This window comes from Notamacropus eugenii (assembly GCF_028372415.1).
Source record: "Notamacropus eugenii isolate mMacEug1 chromosome Y unlocalized genomic scaffold, mMacEug1.pri_v2 SUPER_Y_unloc_1, whole genome shotgun sequence".
In the NCBI taxonomy this organism is placed as follows: Eukaryota; Metazoa; Chordata; class Mammalia; order Diprotodontia; family Macropodidae; genus Notamacropus; species Notamacropus eugenii.
In genome coordinates, this window is record NW_027325109.1 from 628,131 (window position 1) to 646,985 (window position 18,855).

General features: G+C 37.6%; 1 protein-coding gene and 1 long non-coding RNA gene across 12 annotated transcripts in view; one reads left to right on the forward strand and one right to left on the reverse strand.

Moving 5' to 3' along the window:
* LOC140516960 (uncharacterized) overlaps nt 1-18,855 on the forward strand; it is a 199,289-nt gene that overhangs the window by 130,367 nt on the left and 50,067 nt on the right. The window lies entirely within an intron of this gene.
* The window catches only part of LOC140516958 (fibrous sheath-interacting protein 2-like), an 87,472-nt gene that overhangs the window by 14,327 nt on the left and 54,290 nt on the right, over nt 1-18,855 (reverse strand). For 4 of the 7 annotated variants that reach the window (XM_072627790.1, XM_072627788.1, XM_072627792.1 and 1 more), the window contains 3 exons: nt 5,215-15,044; nt 2,401-2,976; nt 1,289-1,386 (listed from right to left, as the gene is read on the reverse strand). In XM_072627790.1, coding sequence (XP_072483891.1) covers nt 1,289-1,386; nt 2,401-2,976; nt 5,215-15,044 — 10,504 coding nt within the window. Of the gene's footprint in view, nt 1-1,288; nt 1,387-2,400; nt 2,977-5,214; nt 15,045-18,855 lie in introns of those variants that run through there. The other 3 variants (XR_011971432.1, XM_072627793.1, XM_072627789.1) reach the window with 2 other exon arrangements.

An 18,855-nucleotide genomic window follows, 5' to 3' on the forward strand; every position in this document is an offset into this window, starting at 1 on the left:
AATAGATTGACTTCTATTATCAAACAGAATAGGGTTATCGAACTGATTAAAAAAAAAATCCAAGACAACCATATGTAGCATTAAACACCCAAAGGCAGATTTAAAATGAAAAATTGGAATAAGATTTACACTGCTTCAGGTAAATCCTGTCTTTGACACATAACGAGCAGTGTGACCCTGGAAGAGTGGTCCCTAATCTCTCAGGGCCCCCAAACAACCCTCTGAAATTATAAATGGTAGAGCAGTTGCTCCTTTACATTTCCCTAGCTACCATTAGCCCTTCAGCATCGGTTGGAGAAGTCACAGGTCTGGCCCAGAAAATCAGAACCTGTAGCCATGATAGTCAGGCAAGGCTGAATTCAAATTACAAAGTATTATGACATGGGGACGACATCATGCTTAAATGCGCCATTCATAAGGAAAGTATACCAATATTATTTGCCTAACAGCACAGCAACTATATTTTAAAAGAAGGGAACTGATAAATAGGAAAGGAACTATAGACATCAATGGAATCTTGGAAAAATTAGTTTGTTGCATTTAGATAAATTAATTCACTTCTTCAAACCTTCATGGAACATTTTCAAAAAGCAGTCCACATTTGGATATAAAAAAACTTATAAATTGAGAAAACAAATTCTGCTACCTTTATAGAAACCCAATTAAAAACAGGAAACTACTAAAATGTAATCAAAATAGACAGTCCTAGATGGAAGAGTGATAGGTACAATGGTCGAATTATAGAAAGCAAAAGTTTCTGAATTGTAACGAAAGCAGTCTTCCCATGCTCAAAGAGGCCCAGCTCAAAGGTTTTCAGTGATTCCCTCTAGCCTCTAGAATAAAATACAAAGCCTGCCATTTAAAGACTTTTATAATCTAGCTTCAACATATTTACAAGTCTCATTTCATATTTCTTTCACATAGAAAGGTATAAAGTGATGCCAACTGGACAATCAAAGAACATACACAATGACTACAACTATGTAATTAGAGACGATAACGGCAACAAATTCATATGAGAGAAATGACATTCAAAAGGGATCACGGAAACAAGATGATTTGGTCACTACAGGGCTAAAGGCAAGGTGAGCTTAATAAAGGCTAAAGAATAGAAGGTGAGGGACATGAGGATGATCATTTACAATCTCTTCTGGGAGTTTCCTTATGCTTGCTCTTCTAATATCTTTTTCTTATGCTGTTGTTTACATATTGGAAGACTTGGGCTTATCACAGGAAGTCAAAATAAACTTATTGCTAAAAAGCCCCCCAAAAAACAACCAAACCATACCCTTCAGAAAGCATCTCTTGGTTGTATGAGCATGAGCTCATAGTTCTGTGTATCAGATAATGTGGAGGCTCCGAAACAATGTTTCTCAACTCTTCTTGCTGAAAAAAGTACAAGAAAAACATCAAAGCACAGGTTTAAGCAAGGGGAATAGAAATCTGTCACAGAAATGCCCCACACTGCCCACATAACTCTAGCACTTCTGAGCACATCTAATGTTATTGGGTCATGTGAGAGGGTGGTGGGGACAGCACAGAAAAGGTAAAAGCATGAGCCATCAAAATAAACCCTGTATGAGGAGGGCAAGAAAATGAAGAAAAAGAATGACCTGGGGCATCAGATTGGGGGTGGGGCCCTCCTGGCTCGGTTTGGCTATCATGCCATTCCTGTCCAGAAAACTCTCAGAACTCTGCAACATCCAGAATGGAGACCAAATGTGTTGAGAGGCCCTCTTGGAGATGATTTTTTTTATACTTGACTCAGGGCAACCTCATTTTTTATTTTTCTAATGCTTCTTAGGATCATCACAGGACTACAGTTTTAGAGGAGGAAATGGAGGCCCAGAGAAGTGAAGTCTACAAGACAGGATTTAAACCCAGGTCTTCCTAACTCCAAGTCTGGTGCTCTATCCACTACATCCTCCTGCCTTTTCTCAAGACCATCATTGTTGCTTCATCTTTTAAGCATCTACAGCTTACTTCACCACTTTAAGGATATCGGATTCTGTTGGGGATAAGGGGCTCCTTTGGCAGACATAAATTTTAGTCTCTGGGAGATGCTTTGGCTAAAACTTCATCCCTCTGTGGCCAACCTGACTCTGAGTCTCTAGGAATTATCTAGGCACTCCCTATCTGTCACTGGGCTTACACCTCCATGTCCCAATGAGGCATCAGAGGAGGATTTAGTGAAGGAACTATTTACACTATGATAATATAATTGGCACTGTGGTGACACTGTGAAATCACTGAATTTTAGACATGGAAGGAACCCTGGAGATCATAAATCAGGGGAAGACTGACCAGCAACATATTAACTTTTTCTGCCATTCTCCACAATCAAAGAACTGACCAATATTATAAGAGAACCAAAGTAACATAGTCACATTTGTCACTTACGGAGGAATGTGACTTTTCTTCCAAGTCAAAAGACTTGATCTTTGTCAGGGATGCTACCTGGGTAAGCACTTTGCTTTCTGCAACAGCTATTGGTACCTGTGGGATTTCTGGCACTTCTGGCTCATTTGGTTCTTCTGGCTCATCTGATATTTCTAGCACTTCTTGGGCTCTTGGTTCCTTGATTTGACTTAGAGAGCTTTGAATACTTTCTGATGTGCTAGTAGGAGTAGTTTGACAACACTTGCTTATGGATAATAGTTTCTTCAGGCTACTGGAGCTCAGTGAAACCTTGGGTAAACTGACTTTACTGTCTTGCACTGTCTCCTCTTCCTCATCCTTTATAGTCATATGCATTAGATCAAGAGCACACTCTTCCTTTAAAACAACTTCTGGAAAACCATATTCATCCTCGTCAGAGATTAAGCCATCATCCCTTCTATTCTCTGTCTCTTCTTCATCAATATCATGGGCAACCAGACGAATAATAAGGTCCTTCTTGTTCCGGACATCTTTTAAGAGTTCCACCCTGGTGATATCAGGCTTTCTTAAATTCTGAAATGAGTTTCTACAAACAACCTGAAATTAAAGAGATTGTGAGTATTTCAAGTAACTGTCTCAGGGTATTTTTTTTCCTCAGGCTTTTGTTGCAATATAGTGATTTGCACATGATTTCTAGTTTTAGTAAAATGATGTACTATCAAATCATGTTTACTACTACACCGTAGTTTTCTAAGAAATATGAAATGTATAAAGAATGTTTGGTGTTCCTACACTCTTCCCATACTTGTGATCATGCTAATTTATGACAGTTTGTTTGATACACAGAAAAAAAGGGACTAACATGAATTCTGGCTTTTTCTCCCAATTTCTATTGCTTGAGCTTTATCTTTTCCATAACCAAGATATGCACTATGCATAAGAGTTTAGAGGCACCGTGGAGATTACCAAGTTCAAGTTTTGCACTTCTAAATCTCATTAGCTTGAGATGAACTTCTAGTGTGGATATTCCTATCACCAGTGCAGATCTGGCAAGATTTACTGTCAGACAATTCTGCAGAACCTATGATTAAAAATGCCATCCAGTGCCAGGGAAAAAATGGATGGAGTCTGAATGCAGTTCAGAGCATACTGGTTTCCTACTTTCTTTTTCTTTTCTTTTTTCGGGGGGAGGAGGTATCTGTGTTTTCTTTCACAACATGACCAATGTGGAAATATGTTTTGCCTAACTGCACATGTATAACCTTTATCAAATTGCTTGCCTTTTGACTGAGGGGGGGACGGAGTGGGAGTGGGAAAGAATTTGGAACTCAAAATTGTAAAAAATGGAGGTTATACATTGTTTTTACATGTAATTGAGGAAAATAAATATTAAAACCGAAAAAGAAAAAAAAAACAGATTTACTCTCAGAGAATAACCTGAAGCACTTATGGGGTAAGATTATTGACCACAGTCACATAGTACCTTCAGGGGTAGGCTATGAATTGAAGTCTTCCTTATTGTCTCTCTACTACTCCATGCTATCATCTCCCCTCTCATTTTACAAGGGAGGAAACTGAGGCCCAGAAAGTTTAAGCAATTTATAATTGCACAGGTAGTAAGTGGTAGAGCTAGGATTCTAATTCAGGCTAACCCCCAAATCATCAGCTGTACCCACTGTGTTTCCTGAAGTGTATATACTTTGTTCCTTGAAGTTTTTCAATCACCTACCCTGGCAGTCTTATGATTTCACAGACCAACCCATAGATAGTTCAAAATGCAGATATTTTCCTGAAGGAGGACAAATCTTTTAATAAGGTTCCTCTTCTCCCTGCCCCACCTGGCACTATGGACATTATGGTTTTAAATTGCTTTAATACATTATTGCATTTGATCCTCATAACAACCTTGTGAGTTAAGTACTGTTGGTATTCTCTTCCATTTTATAGATGAAGAAACTCACATTCAGAGAGGTTAACTGGCTTGCCCAGGATCACACAGTGTTTGAAATGGGACTTGAACTCAGTTTTTTTCTGACACCAAGCGATTTTTCTGACTCTCACCATTATTTTATAAACCAAAGTGCCATCATAGCTTCTGCAGAAATTAAGACATAGTCAAATCTCAGTTACCTGTGACATTCAGAAAATCCATAATGGTAGAGAATGGCCAAATTATTTCTATTTCACTTTGAATGTGTTTTTATATTTGTATGGGGACATTCATGCTTCAGTCATTCTGGGAACTTGCACCACTTCCAAACAGACAGTGTGCAAATTCTCTAGCTCGCCCAGCTTCCTCCTATTTTTCCCCTTTTCTATGTGAGGGATGGTCCATCTATACTTTTCTGGGAATGTGATCATTGATATTCATAAAAAGGAGTGAAACAGAGAGGTGTGACTAGTGTAAGTAGGATAGGTACAACTTGAGGGTGGGAGACCCAATGAGGTACTCATTTTAATCTGACTTTTTAGAAATGCCAGAAAATTCCATCCTCCATGATGTATAGGGATTTTTAAAAATGTGTGTGACCAGTTAAGTCATATGGATTGGTGTGTGGATTTGGAAGTCTCTGGTAGAAAACAGCATTTTCATTCTTTGAAAACTGGAAGGCTACACTGTACATGGTTTGATGCTAAAGTAATAAGATCGAGTCTCTTGACAAGTTTCTGGAAGCCAGGTTTGTTACTTCAACATCACACTTAGCTGTAGCAATTTGGGGTTAAGCAGAATATTCTCTGACCATGCCAAGCTACGTAGTTGACTGTAATTTACAGACAAAAGCAATGCCTGCTCATTAATTTTGGGGGGGGGGGGGGCATTGCTTTTTTGCTTACCTCAAAGGGCTTTGCATCCAACCGTCCTGTTTTATCTAAGGAGACTCGTCTTTCCTTTTTTCTTGATTCTCTGTCCACTATTTCCGAGGAGTAGCTCTTCCCACTTATTGAAGCTCTTCTTAGCTCTTCTAGACTGTGTCCAGTTCTTGACAAACACTGCTTCTTCAGTTTCTCTAGTGGTTGAGTTTTGAGTGAAAGCACTGCCAAGTGTTGAGAAACAATGTCTGGATCTATTCTCATTGGCTTATTTCCAAGGTGAGGGACAATTTTAACTTGCAGGTCATCCCCCCCAATATCACCTTCTTTAAAGAGCACAGAGCCCATTTTTGTGGCACGCTCACTGGCTTTTTCAACAATTCGGTCAACATCCAGATCACTGATGACATCAGTGGATGAACTATGGAAGCTAACAGATTCTGGGGGATGATGAGAAATCTCACTAATTATGAGGCTAGCTACTTTTTTGGGGAAAAATCTGTTCATACCTTTTATATCTTGAAAGAATTCCTCTTGGGTTCCAGATTGTCGCAAAACGTTATTATAAACAGAATCAACAACCTGAGAAATCATTTCAATATTTTCTGGGTTCAAAAAGTACACTTCAGGGTCAGAAGCCACTAGACTAATGTTACTTTTGGAAATTTCAGCAGCCACTGATTTTGTCAGTTGAGATGCAATTTTATTCAGTTCAGGTTTGGATAAGCTTTTTGCCTCTTTGGTTACAACACAGGGCAACTTGAGTATTTTTGCTAGGAATAATGCCAATGTTTCCTCCAAAAAGGAGGCATCCAGTACTGGAGTTTTGAGGGCTGAAGGTTTCTCCTGTGACTTAATGTCATCAAGAATTTTAAGGACTTTTCCCATAATTTTGACAGCTTCTAGTGCCAGTTGAGGACCTGATGTCTCTTCCTCACAAGGGAATTTTTCCTCATGAGAGATTCTTTCTTCACTAGTGATTCTTTCCTTCTGCGTGAATTTTTCCTCAGAAGGGAATCTTTCCTCATGAGAAAAGATTCTTTCTTTATGAGGGAATCTTTCCTCATAAACAATTCTTTCCTCATGAGAGAATTTTTCCCTACAAGGGACTCTTTCCTCACGGGAAAATTTTTCCTCACGAGGGACTCTTTCCTCAGAAGCAAATTTTTCCTCACGAGCAAGTCTTTTCTCCCAAGACAATTTTTCCTCGTGGGGGATTTTTTCTTTCCAAGAAAATTTTTCTTCACGGGGGATTCTTTCCCCCAGAGAGCGTTTTTCCTCCTGAGGGGTTCTTTCCATATGAGGCCAAAATTCAGGTTTGGAAATTTCCTTGACCATTAAGAAGGCTATTATATCAGCTAGAACATTGCTCTTCCCCATTAGATCTTTATACACAGAAGTGTGAGAGCCAGAGTGTTTTAAAACACTGTCATAGACATTATCGACTACTTTTTCAATAGCCTGGTTATCTTCTTTAGGCAATGTGGGAGGTTCATTGGGCTGCTGTACAATTTTAATTGAACTTTTTGATACAAACTCTTTCAGTGATGTTATTATTTTGTTCGTAATTTTTTCCAATTCAGCCTCCAAAGCCTTGGTTCTTTCTCTCTCTATCATAGGGAACACAGACAAAAGTCGGGATAAAAATTGTACTGCAATTTCTTCTAGGATATTCAAAGATAATTTCTGATCAGAGGTTTCTTTGGTTGGAAGACCTGCTGAGCTCTGGGAGATATCTTTAAGAATATTTTCAACAACATTGTCAACCTCAGCACATTGATGGGGTGTTAATTCTCCAGAAAAGTATGTCTGCAGCTGATTTCCAGCAACCTCCCTTATAACTAGGTCAGCTATGCTTTCAGAAAGCGTTCTGCATCCGCTTGTTGCACAGTTCTGTATAACCTCTTGAGAACCAAACTGTGGCAAAAGATTACTATAAACAGACTGTACCACTACCTGAATTACTTCATCATCATTGGGGTGTAAGCACTCAACATACTGTATTACCATATCTTTGTCTTTTGTTATCTCTGTCATAACCCTGCTGACTAATTTCATTTGAATGAAGTTCATTTCAGTAAAAAGACTGTCACCTACTTCTGAATCTAGATTTTTTTCTGATCCTGATGGAAAAATTTTGGCTAGAAGAGATGAAATCATTTCTTCCAAAAATCCGTGAGGCAGCATGATGGTATATGGTGAGGAAGTTTGACATTCTCTGGTGTGTTTTTTGGCCACTTGTTGTACTTTTGTAACAACATCCTTAGATTCCAGAGGTATGCACACTTCAGTGGGCAATTCATCCTGTAGTAGTAGGCTGAGCTGATGCTGAAAGATTTCTTCTATTACAGCACCAGCTAATCTTTTGGCTAACTTATCACTATCATTGATGTCTTTGCAAATTGAGTCTTGAGATCTGTATTCGTGTAGAACATTACAGAGAGAGGAGTGCACAACCTTATTGACCAATATTTTATCCACTGGTGGCATATCAATGTAATGTTGTATATCTGTACATGATCCCATATCAACCAAGGTTTTGGGGGGCACAGGTGGCATTTTAGGCAGTGAGGATGTTCTCTGGAGAGCTGGTGCTTCCTGTGTAACAGAACTGTGCTTGTCTGGTACTTTCTCCTCAATCAGTACTTTAGGTTCCTGGGGCAAAGGTTGCTTTTCTTCAGTGGGCCTAAACACCCTAATTTGGGCATCAGACAACTCTTTTAACAAGGAATCAATCAGTTTCATTGCTGTTTCATAGAGCTCAGTCTGATTTGCATCATCCTGAATTTTTTTACACTCTTCACAAGTTTCTGGTGAAGAAGAAAAGACCAGTTTGTTTACAATCTCAGTGACAACATCTTCTAAAAATCTTGCTGAAAAAATACCCGATCTCATTTCAGGTGAATAGCATGATATTTTGGCATCAGCAGGAGGGTGTTTCTTCACCTCTTTGCCTTTGTCAGGAACACCCTTGTGAGCCAGGTGCAAGGAAGCCCCTGATGAAGGTTGGCCAAGATTCTCAGCATGTACTTTTTGGGTAGGAATAACATTTGTATAACGGGTATCATCTAGAGATGTCTGAGTAGATATATCTAAAACATTACTATAAATATTCTCAATCATATTTTCATAATACACTATTGGTTCATCTTCAATATCTGTTTGAACACAGATCTCTCTCTTGCTTTTAAAGGTTGATTTTATATTTGGACTTTTCGCCGTAGTGACTGCAGGAGTGAGACTAAATGCCCCTTCTTCATCATCTGTCCCAACTGAAATGTCTTTTTTCTTTTCTTCAAACTTCTTACTACTTGATAATTTCAAAACTGGTTCTGGTGGTTTTTTACTTTTTACTGGAGAAATGCTTTGTATTGGTTCTTCTTCATTGCTTTCAGCAGCCAATTGGTGTTCTTTCTTTATACTACTCTTCTTAGGTGTTCTCTTGAAATCTGGTTCCGGGATCCCCTTACTGCTTTTCATAACTGCAAAGACTTTTATCGACTCTTCCTTGTACTCATGTGCCTCATCTTTGGCTGAAAACTCATCATTCTTTTGATCTGATGTTTTCCAAGCATGGTCCTGGTGACTTTTTATATTATTTTTAATACTGGTAGCTACAGAAGTGAATTTTATTGAATCCTTGTCTTCATCTTTTCTGGTTGGGCTCTCACTTGTCTTTTTCTCACTTTCCCTTTTGTCAGTTAGATCCCAATCTGCAGATTCCAGGGCACACATTTTAGTGTTCATAGTACTAGCTAGAGAAATGAACATTGAATCCTGGTTATCGTTTGTAGGTATAGTTTCAACGTTTTCTTCACTCTTCTTTTCACATATTGTGCCCAGATCTGTTTCATCTTTTATATTTCTAGTTAGATTTACAACTGCAAGGGAATCTTTCAGTGAGGAATCTTTGATAGGAGCACCTCTTATGTCTTTATCAAATGAGATCGTTTGTGGCAGACATTGGACCCTTTGGGTGATGTTATCTGGTTCTAGAAATGAAAAGAATGGGGAAAACCAGTCTCCAGAAAAAAGTGGCTTAACCTTGAAACCTGAGATTGCATTCTTTGCTAAGTTGGTTATCATTTCAATATAAATTTTGCTCTCTTCCTCATCATGATGAGTACCCTCAGATCTGTATTTTTTAACAACCTCTTCATACACAGAGTCAGACACTTTATTAATGGTTTCTTTATCTACTGGTGGAAAAGAAAACAATTCTTCAGCATTGGGGAGAACCTTAATATCACTTTTTCGAAATTCACCTATTAGAGAATTTACTAATTTGATACCCATGCTTACAAGGTTGGTCTCTGTCATACTTTCATCTTCATCGTGCTCAGGAGTTTTTGGGACAGGGTACAATTTCCTAACAAGATCAAAAATAACATCTTCTAAAAATGTTGCTGAGTAGAGGGAAGGCTGGGGTGTGCATAGTGGTTCTTTTTCTTGCTCAAGAACATCAACAACAGACTCTTTATCAGAAGTTCCACCAGAATCAGAGTCATCCTCATGTAAGAATGGCTGAAGATGGTGATCTACAATTTCCTTCATAATGAAGCCAGCTATTTTGGTGAGGAATGTGCCTCCCTTCTCACTCTCCTCTTTCTGGACTTCAGCTTGCACTTCCGCTTGGAATTCAGCTTTCTTCAAAATATTTTTGCAAATTGAGTCAACTATGCTTTCAATAGTTTCCAGATCCATATGTGAGGCATTCTCCTCTGCAGCGGTCAGTCTAATTTCATGTTCAGAAATTTCAGCTATAATAGCATCCGTCAGTCTTGAAGCTGCTGACATAAATTCATCATCTGGTGGTGCCTCTTGTTCTTTAATTTGAACGTTGGCTTCAGATGAAGGAAAAATATGACCTAAAAGTTTGGAAACCATATCTTCCAAAAGAGAGCGAGGTAACACAGTAATGAAAGATGGCAAATAATGGCTTTCTTTACCAATAACATTTAGTACATTTCGAATAATGTTCTCAGCTCTAAGTGAAGAATAGGTAGACAAAGATAATGTTCCAGAAATTAATCCCTGTAATTGATAATCATAAATTTCTCCCAAAAGTAAATTATATATTTTGCTTCCAAAATTTTTAGTGTCATGTTCTATGTCTGTGTAAATGAGATCCAGAGATTTATAATCACTTGTTATTTTTTCATAAATTAAGTTGACTATCTTACTAACCATTTCTTTATACCCTTCAGAAAAACACAGATTTTCATCAAAATTTTCAGCAACAAAAATTTGAGATGCTGCAAACTCAAGCACAATTGATTGGACTAATTTTGTAACAATGTTAGCAACTTTGGCTTTAGACTTTGGATCCTCAGATGAGATGAAATTATGTGAAAATGCATAAAGAAGTTTGCATAAAAGCTCAGAAATTACTTCCTCCAAAAATATAGCTGAGTTAACAATGAGAGACAATTCTTTTGGGTCAATTTCAACACCTTTGTAAGTCTGTTTCCTAGTTAAGTTGGTTGTAGATTGAGATAGGATTTGCTCTTGAGATAAAAATGACTGAAGGTGATGGTTAAAAATTTCTTTGATTATGAAACTTGCTATTTTGGAAACAGGTATATTATTTATGTCTTTTTTATCCTTTGTAAGAGACTGGTAGAGATCTGAATGTGAAATGTCAGCATAAATGGATTCCACCATATTCTTAATATCTGTTTCTGAAATCATACTTTGTTTTTCATTTCCATGCTTTGTAATCCAGACAGCATGTTTGGAAATGATGGCCATGATTTCATTGATTAATTTCACAACAGCTTTACTTAAATCAGGCTTTGAAGTAACTGAGTCTTCCGCTCTGGAGTCTGAGAACATCTGTGATAAAAGCTGGGTGACTATCTTTTCCAGATGAGTATGTGATAACATAGTTGTATATATTGTCGAAGTCTGTCTCTGAGGTTTTGGTTTGTTAATTTCATACTGAACTTTTTTAAGCAAAACATTAGCATTGAGATTTGACAGGGCTTTGAATGGTAGCCTTGCGACTAAATCTGGTTGGAGTTGAAAATCAAAGATTTCTGCCAGAATGATTTTAGTTATCCTTTCAGCCAAAGTCTTTGTATCATTGAAAAAATCTTTATCAAGTGTTAGGTCTAAATCACCTTCTTGCAAAACTTTGTTGTAAGCTGTGTCAATTATCTTAATGATGTCATCCCTATCTACTTGTGGCAAACCTAATTCCCCTTCAGCATTTTCTAGAATGCTTACTTCTGCTTTTTCAAACTCCTCTGACACTGAATTTATGAGTCTAACAGCTGTCTCCTCCAGTTTACTTTCAGGTTCTCTTATTATTTTGGCAAATGCAACACCCACTACCCTGTAAAAGATTTTGGATAAAACTCCAGAGACTACTTCTTCCAAAAACGTTGAGGAATACACACCAGCATAAAACTGTAACAACTGTCTTCGCCCACCAACATGGTACATTGGGGGTGGAGGAAATCTCTTTCCGGACACAAATGGCTGAAGGTGTTGCTGACAAATATTTCTAATGATAAAACCAGCTACTCGATCAATAAAAGCATTGTTACTGCTCATTATTTCTTGTTCCATTGCTTCTTGTGAGCCCGAGTTTTGCAAGATGTTTTTGAAAACAGAGTCAACAAGATTTTGGACATCATCTTCTGAATAAATATATTGTGGTTCTTCTATATCTTTGGAAAGTCGAATTTCGTGTTTTGAAATTTTCTTGCGGATATCGCTGATCAGCTTTGAAGCAACTTCATTGAAATTAACTTCAGATGTATCTTTTAGATCTTCTTGATATGGAACCACTGCAGAAGTTGAAGGAAAGATTCGAGATAGGAGCACTGTTATCATGTCTTCTAAGAAAGTATAAGGCAGTAAGGTATTATATGGAGTCAGGCTCTGGCTTTGTTTGCTAGTTTTGCTGATTCCACTTAGGACTTCTTGCACAATGTTCTCTGCTGTCAAAGAAGAATAGGAAGAAACAGAGAGCTCTCCAGAGAAAAGGGGATGAAGAAGATAATCAGAAATTGCTGCTACAATTAAATTGGTAAGATTTTCAACAAAAATGTCCGTCCTCATTAGTTCTTCTTGCTCACCTGTAGGATCTAGTCCATGCTGTTTCAGGACACTACAGTAAACAGAGTCTACCAATTCATCCACAATATCGATATTCAGAGGTGGGAAAGGCTGTGCCTCATCATGGCGTACCACTCGGACTTTGGCTCGGTCAAAGTGAGCATTTATGGAATCTACAATTTTGTGTGTCACATTGTTTAGTTCTGCCCCAGTTTTCACTTTTGGGCTGAAGATCTTTGATAAGAGTCTAGCAACAATTTCTTCCACAAATTCAGCAGGGTAAACCCCCATGCTTAGAGAGTATGCTGTATGGGGTCTTTGCAGCCCTGTCACTTCACTGAGAACGTTCTTAACCATGGTGGACACTTCATCAGTGGCAGCTGTTGATTGAGAGGCACTATCCCCAAACAAAAAGGGCTGAAGGTGACTTTCAGTAATCTCTTGAATAATAAAACTGGCTATTTTGTCAACAATGATAGGACTTCGACTTGTTATACTTTTCTGTATTGATGAGTGACCACCTGAGATTTGCAAAATATTATTGTAAACAGAGTCAACCATTGTTTGTAGACTTCTCTCTGAATATAAATATTGATGATCATATTCGGTGAGCCAAATTTTGTGTTTAGAAATGGCTGACATAACTTTGTTTATTATGCAGGCAGACATTTCATTAAAGTCTGAACTCATTAAATATTTCTTTTCCATAGACCAAACATCACTAGATGATGGAGGGATGATCTGTGATAACAGCTTTCTAATGACATCCTCTAAAAATGAATGAGGCAACATGGTAGTATATCCTGCTGAAGGCTGAACTTGGGAACTGAACTCCCTCAGGTTTTCTTGAAGTTTCTGAAGGACATTTTCAACTTTTAGGGGGTAGTATGACTCAGGAGTGAGTCTTTCCACAAAACATGATGGCAGTTGGTAGTCTAAAATCTCATCCAGCACAGCACTGGTTGTCCGCTCAGCTAATAAGTTGAGGTCATCAACTGCATCATTCTCATTTACATAAGTCATTTTTGATTCATATTCCTGCAAAACTTCATTATAAACGGAGTCAACAATTTTGGTCACAGCTTCTTTCTGTACAGGTGGAAAACACAACCTTTCTTCAGCATTCTGGAGCACAGTGACTTGAGCTTTATTAAATGCATTCACCATGGAATTGATAATTAATGTATTCATCTCATTGAGCTGCTCCTCTGTGACATTTTCATCTCGGTCATACAATGAAGTATAAATAGAAGAAAACAGGTCAGAAATAATGTCCTCCAAAAATGTGGCTGAGTAAACACCTGTATTGAGTTGGTCTGATTGCAGCATTCTGGGAACTGTTTTAATTTTTAGATCTTTCCTCCTCAGTTTTTTCATAGAAGAAGCAGAAAACTGCTTAAAGGGTGGTCTGATTTTGGAGCCAATTATTCGGAGATGATTGAGGGTCTCTGATGTGAGTTTGTCCCTAGGCCGCATGTGGTCTTTTGCTGATTGTACTCCTTGGGCATTGGACAGTTTTTCCCTTGCACTGTATTTTAAAAGTGTATTGGCATACGGAGGTTTTGGGGGGGCTGCCTGTATGCTGTTTGACAGTTTTTCCATCAGAGATTTTACCAAGCCATGGGAAATTACATTGAGCATTGATTCTGAGGAAAGCAACTCATGCTCACTTTCAGCCAGCTGTTCCAACACAAATTCTGACACAAAGTCCTCTGCTTGAAATGGCTCAGTTTGCACTGGGCTCACTTTTCCTTCTCCATAACCAAATTCTTCCTCCTCAATAGTTTGGATTACATTAAAAAGCTGCTGTTCCACAGGAGACAATTCCTCAGAAACAGGGCTGCCTGTCAGCATGTCTGTGGTTGTACATTTTTCCAAAAGTGTCCTTATAAGTTTCTCACATACAACATTGAGGAGGAATACGGATTTGGGAGATAAGCCCAGGTTACTAGGCTGCTTCTCTGAAGAGTCAAAAAAATGACTTGTTGATGCTTTGACAGAGTCCAAAGCCCCACTTTGGCATTCATCTGGCAAAAATAAATCTAAGACAATATTAAAAATTTTATTCACCATTTCTTTAGATTCATGACTTTTTAGGCTCCCTAGTAGACTGTCTAATTTAGATGCCACAGAATTGTTTTTATTTTTCTGGACAAGTTGATCTGTTCTATGAGTAAGCGATGGGTCCCAGCTTCGTTGGCTTATGTCTCTTTCTATGGGTCTAGTTTTTTGGCAAATAGGAGTACTCTGACTTTGAAATCTGGGAGTTGGTTTCCCTTTAGTATTACACTGATTATTAATTCCTATTTCTTTTGTCAGCACATGAATCACTCCTGATAGGAGATCTTGAAAGAGATCATCAATGTCTATGGTAGCCATATCTGGAGAATAAATGTATTTTGTTTCCTGGGAAACAGCATGCTCAGTAACATCTGCCTTTAAAATGTTACTATTAGATAGGATTTGAATAATAATTTCAAAAATGCTGAAAGCAATGTCCCCAATAAGAATTACTCTACTCTTGGATCCTTGGGCTCCCAACATCTCAGAATTAATTGAAATGAATTTCTCAGATGCTGAAATTTTATTTCCAGCATATTTCAGTTTTGCTCTGCCATCTTCAGTACCATCTGAAACACTTGAAATTATATGGAAAATAACAGCGTCAGTGAGATGTTCACAAAACTCATTTAAAGATGATTCAGTTTGCTCACTTCTCAGAGGCCTCTTTGGATCTAGTTTTTTTCTTGATAGCGAAGAAGCAACACGTACCCTTTCATCACAGGAACCTTAAAACAGAAAGCACTGTGATTTTTAGCATGTAGTGAGGGAATTGTATAACATCCAAAATATTTTTTCAAACATATGAACATTTTACTATGTATTATTTTTTTAAAAACCCAAATGTTAGCAAAAGAGATGAGTGGGTTTTCTCCCATTTTCCATTTTTTCTTCCTACCTCTTGCTTCCTCCTCTATTATTGTAACTTTTTATCTTTTAGCTGTCACCATTCTTAGAATGAAAAAGGAAGGAGAAAAATAAATACAGTAGGGGTGGAAGGGGAAAAGAAGGTTATGGACATATATTAGGGACATAATATGTGCAAGAAGAAGCCATACAAACAAGGAAAAGGGGGTGGGGAGAGCAGCTGGCACTTGAAATAGGAGGGAAAGAGGAGAAGAGAGAATTAGAGGGAAGGTAGATTAAGGGATAAGGGCAGTTAGGTGGTACAATGGGTAGAGTACTGGGCCTGGAGTCAGGAAGACCTGAGTTCAAATCTAGCCTCAGATATGTACTAGCTGTGTGACCCTGGGCAAGTCACTTAACCCTGTTTGCCTCAGGTTCCCCATCTGTAAAATGAGCAGGAGAAAGAAATGGCAAACCACTCCAGTATCTTTGCACAAGAAAACTCCCATGGTATTTTGGGGTGGAGGGAGAGGAGAGATGGGGAGAAAATTTGGAACTCAAAATCTTGTGGAAATGAATGTTGAAAACTAAAAATAAATAAATTTTTAAGAAAGAAAGAAAAAAAGAAAACCCCCAAAAGGGGTCATGAAGAATCAGACATGATGAAAATGAGTAAACAACAAAAGTTGAAGAGATGAGATCATTCCTAAGCAAAACAAACTTTAAATATGAATGTACAAAAATGTTCATAGCTCTTTTTGAAGTGGCAAAGAATTGGAAACTGAAGAGTACCCATCCATTGGGGAATAGCTGAACAACTTACAGTATAAAATTTGATGCAATAACATTGTGTTGTAAAAAATAATGTACAGGACGGTTTCAGAGAAACCTTGGAAGACTTGTAAGTCTGATGCAAAGTGAAATAAGCAGACCCAGGAGAACAGTTTAAGCAATAACAGCAATAGTGTAAGTGCAAACAACTTTAAAACAAGTAGGAACTTATCGATGTAATGATCAACCATGACTTCAGAGAACTTGGATAAAACATGCCACTCACTTTCCTTTAGGGAAGCTAAAGATTCAGAATGCAAAATGAGACAATTTTTCATTTTAAACATGGCTAATGTAGAAATTTGTTTTTGTGTATTTGTTAACAGTTTTTTTCTTTCTTTTTAAATGGGGGGGGGGGTGTGGATGGGAGAGACAGACCGTAGATTTTTGTTGTGGGAATTTTTTTTTAAAGAAGACAAGATAAAAATGTATTTGAGGACCTTGAGATGGATCACAGTAATGGGAAGAAAGTGAGAAGAATCTGTGGGAAAAGATTAGAATCAATTTACTCTAAGCAAAACTAATCTCAAGGCTTAATTGTGAACTTAAAAGAGGTAGAAAAAGGGTGGGTAGAATCGGTGTAAAAGAATTAAATGGCAGAAAACAAAAACCTACCAATAACAAACTTAAATGTAAGTGGTTTAAGCTTCCTAGTAAAAGTGAAAGAAAATAAAACTCGACAATTTGCTGCATATAAGAAATACATTAAAAGGCAGAGTAAAATTGAAGGACTAAAACAAAAAAGGAGCAGTTTTTTGGAAAAAAATACAAGTAGCATAATATATAAGTACCTAAAGGAAAAGCTGACTGAATGGCAACAAAAAAATTGACAGTAACATGACTGTCAGATAGTGTTCCTCTTTCAGAGGTGGATATTAGTTATCAGGAAGGAAAACAAAAAGAAAACAGCTGAACAGACTTGTTAGAAAAGAGATTTGAAAGACTTTTGTTGTCCTTTGAATGGGAATATTAAATAATATGCTATTTCACATCATCATTTAGTACGCTTACAACTGATTATATACAAGGAAATTAGAAATAAATATGAAAAGGTAGAAATATAAATACATTCTTTATAGATCACAACAATAAAATAATAATTGATATGGGGTATAAGCAAAAGATAAGGTCTAAGTGGAGAGTAAGTACCAACATTCTGAATAATAAGTAGGTTATAACATCACATCAACAATAAATAACCACTGAAGAAGATTCCAACAATGAGACAACACATAAAATTTTTCTTTGGATGCAGTTAAAGCACTCCTCAAAAGAAAAATTGTATCATTAATGACATACAACCCATCAACAAGCAGTTATTCAAAATTTCTATGTGCCAAACCTTGTGCTAAGTGCTGGGGATACAGAGAAAAAGGAAAAATAGTCTCTTCCCTCAAAGATCTTACATTCTAATGAAGGTGAAAACATAATAGATAAATTGGTATACAGGAGATAAATGTAGAACACATGAAAGGCAGTCTTAGAGGGAAAGCATGGCTAGAGGGACCAGGAGAGTCGTCCTGGTGGAGGTGGCACTTGAGCTGAGTCTTAAAGGAGGCAGGGATTCTAAGAGGTGGTGATAAGGAGGGAAAGTATTCCAGGCAAGGGGAACAGCCAGTACAAAGGTACAGGGCCAGGAGGTGGAGGAACAGCAAATGGGCCTGTAAGGATAGACTATAGTGGACATGGAGAGTGTAATATACAAGAACATTGGAACAGGATTCTACTGGACTAGACTGTAAAGAGCTTTAAATGCCAAACAAAAGATTTTGTATTTGGTCCTAGAGGGGGCCAACAGAGTTTGTTGAGTAGGGGAGTGTTATGTCTGACCTGTGCTTTAGGAAAATAACTTTGGCAACCATGTGGAAGATAGAGGGGGGAGAGACTTGAGGCAGGAAGACCAACTAGTAGGCTATTGCACTATTTCTGGTGAGAGGTCATTAGGGTGGTGTCTGTGCGAATGGAGTGAAAGGGATGCATGTGACAGAAAAAAATCTTCAAAACACAGCACATATAGGTAAGGAAGGGTCATTTAAAAATATGATCAAAAGCATGTATCTCAAACCATGGACTAGTTACTTGCAATGAAGAAGCACTTCCAGCTTTCTGAATAAATACAGGTTTGTCAAGTCAAGGTTGCCCTGTCTCCTTATTGGTTTTGGCGTTGTTCTAGAAATGCTAGCTATAGTAATGTGACAAGAGGGAGAAAATAAAAGTATAAATGTCAGCAAAGTGGAGGCAAAATTAGTCTTATTTGCAGATGACACATCTACTTCGAAAATCCCAGAGAATCAGTGGAAAAACTAATCAAAATGATTAACAGCCTCAGTGAAGTAGGTTACAAAATCTGTAAAAATCATTAGCATTTCTACATGGTACTAACAAAAATTGGGAGAATAAGCTAGGAAAAATCCATTGAAAATATCTACAAAATGCATACACTAGCTGAATGCTTGCTTACCAAGATATGTAGGATTTATGTAAATACAACTATAAAACACTTGTTAAAGAAATAAAGGAAGATAAATGGAGAGACATTAGATTTTCATGTTTGCACACTGATAAAAATATGACAATTTTAAAAAGATACTACTTGAATTATTTTACAGATTTAGCACTAAACTAACCAAATTACTGATTTTATCATAGACAAAGTGGCAGCAAAATTCATTGGAAGAAAAAGTCTAGAATCTCAAGGGAAGTAAAATGGGCATAGGTCACCAAATCTCAACCTCTTAAACTCAAGCAGTAATCATCAAAATTAGTTTATATTGGTTAAAAACAGAAAAATACACAGCAGGTTAGACAAAATAAGCAACACCAATCCAGGCCATTACAACAAGTATCTCCTGGGCACCAATT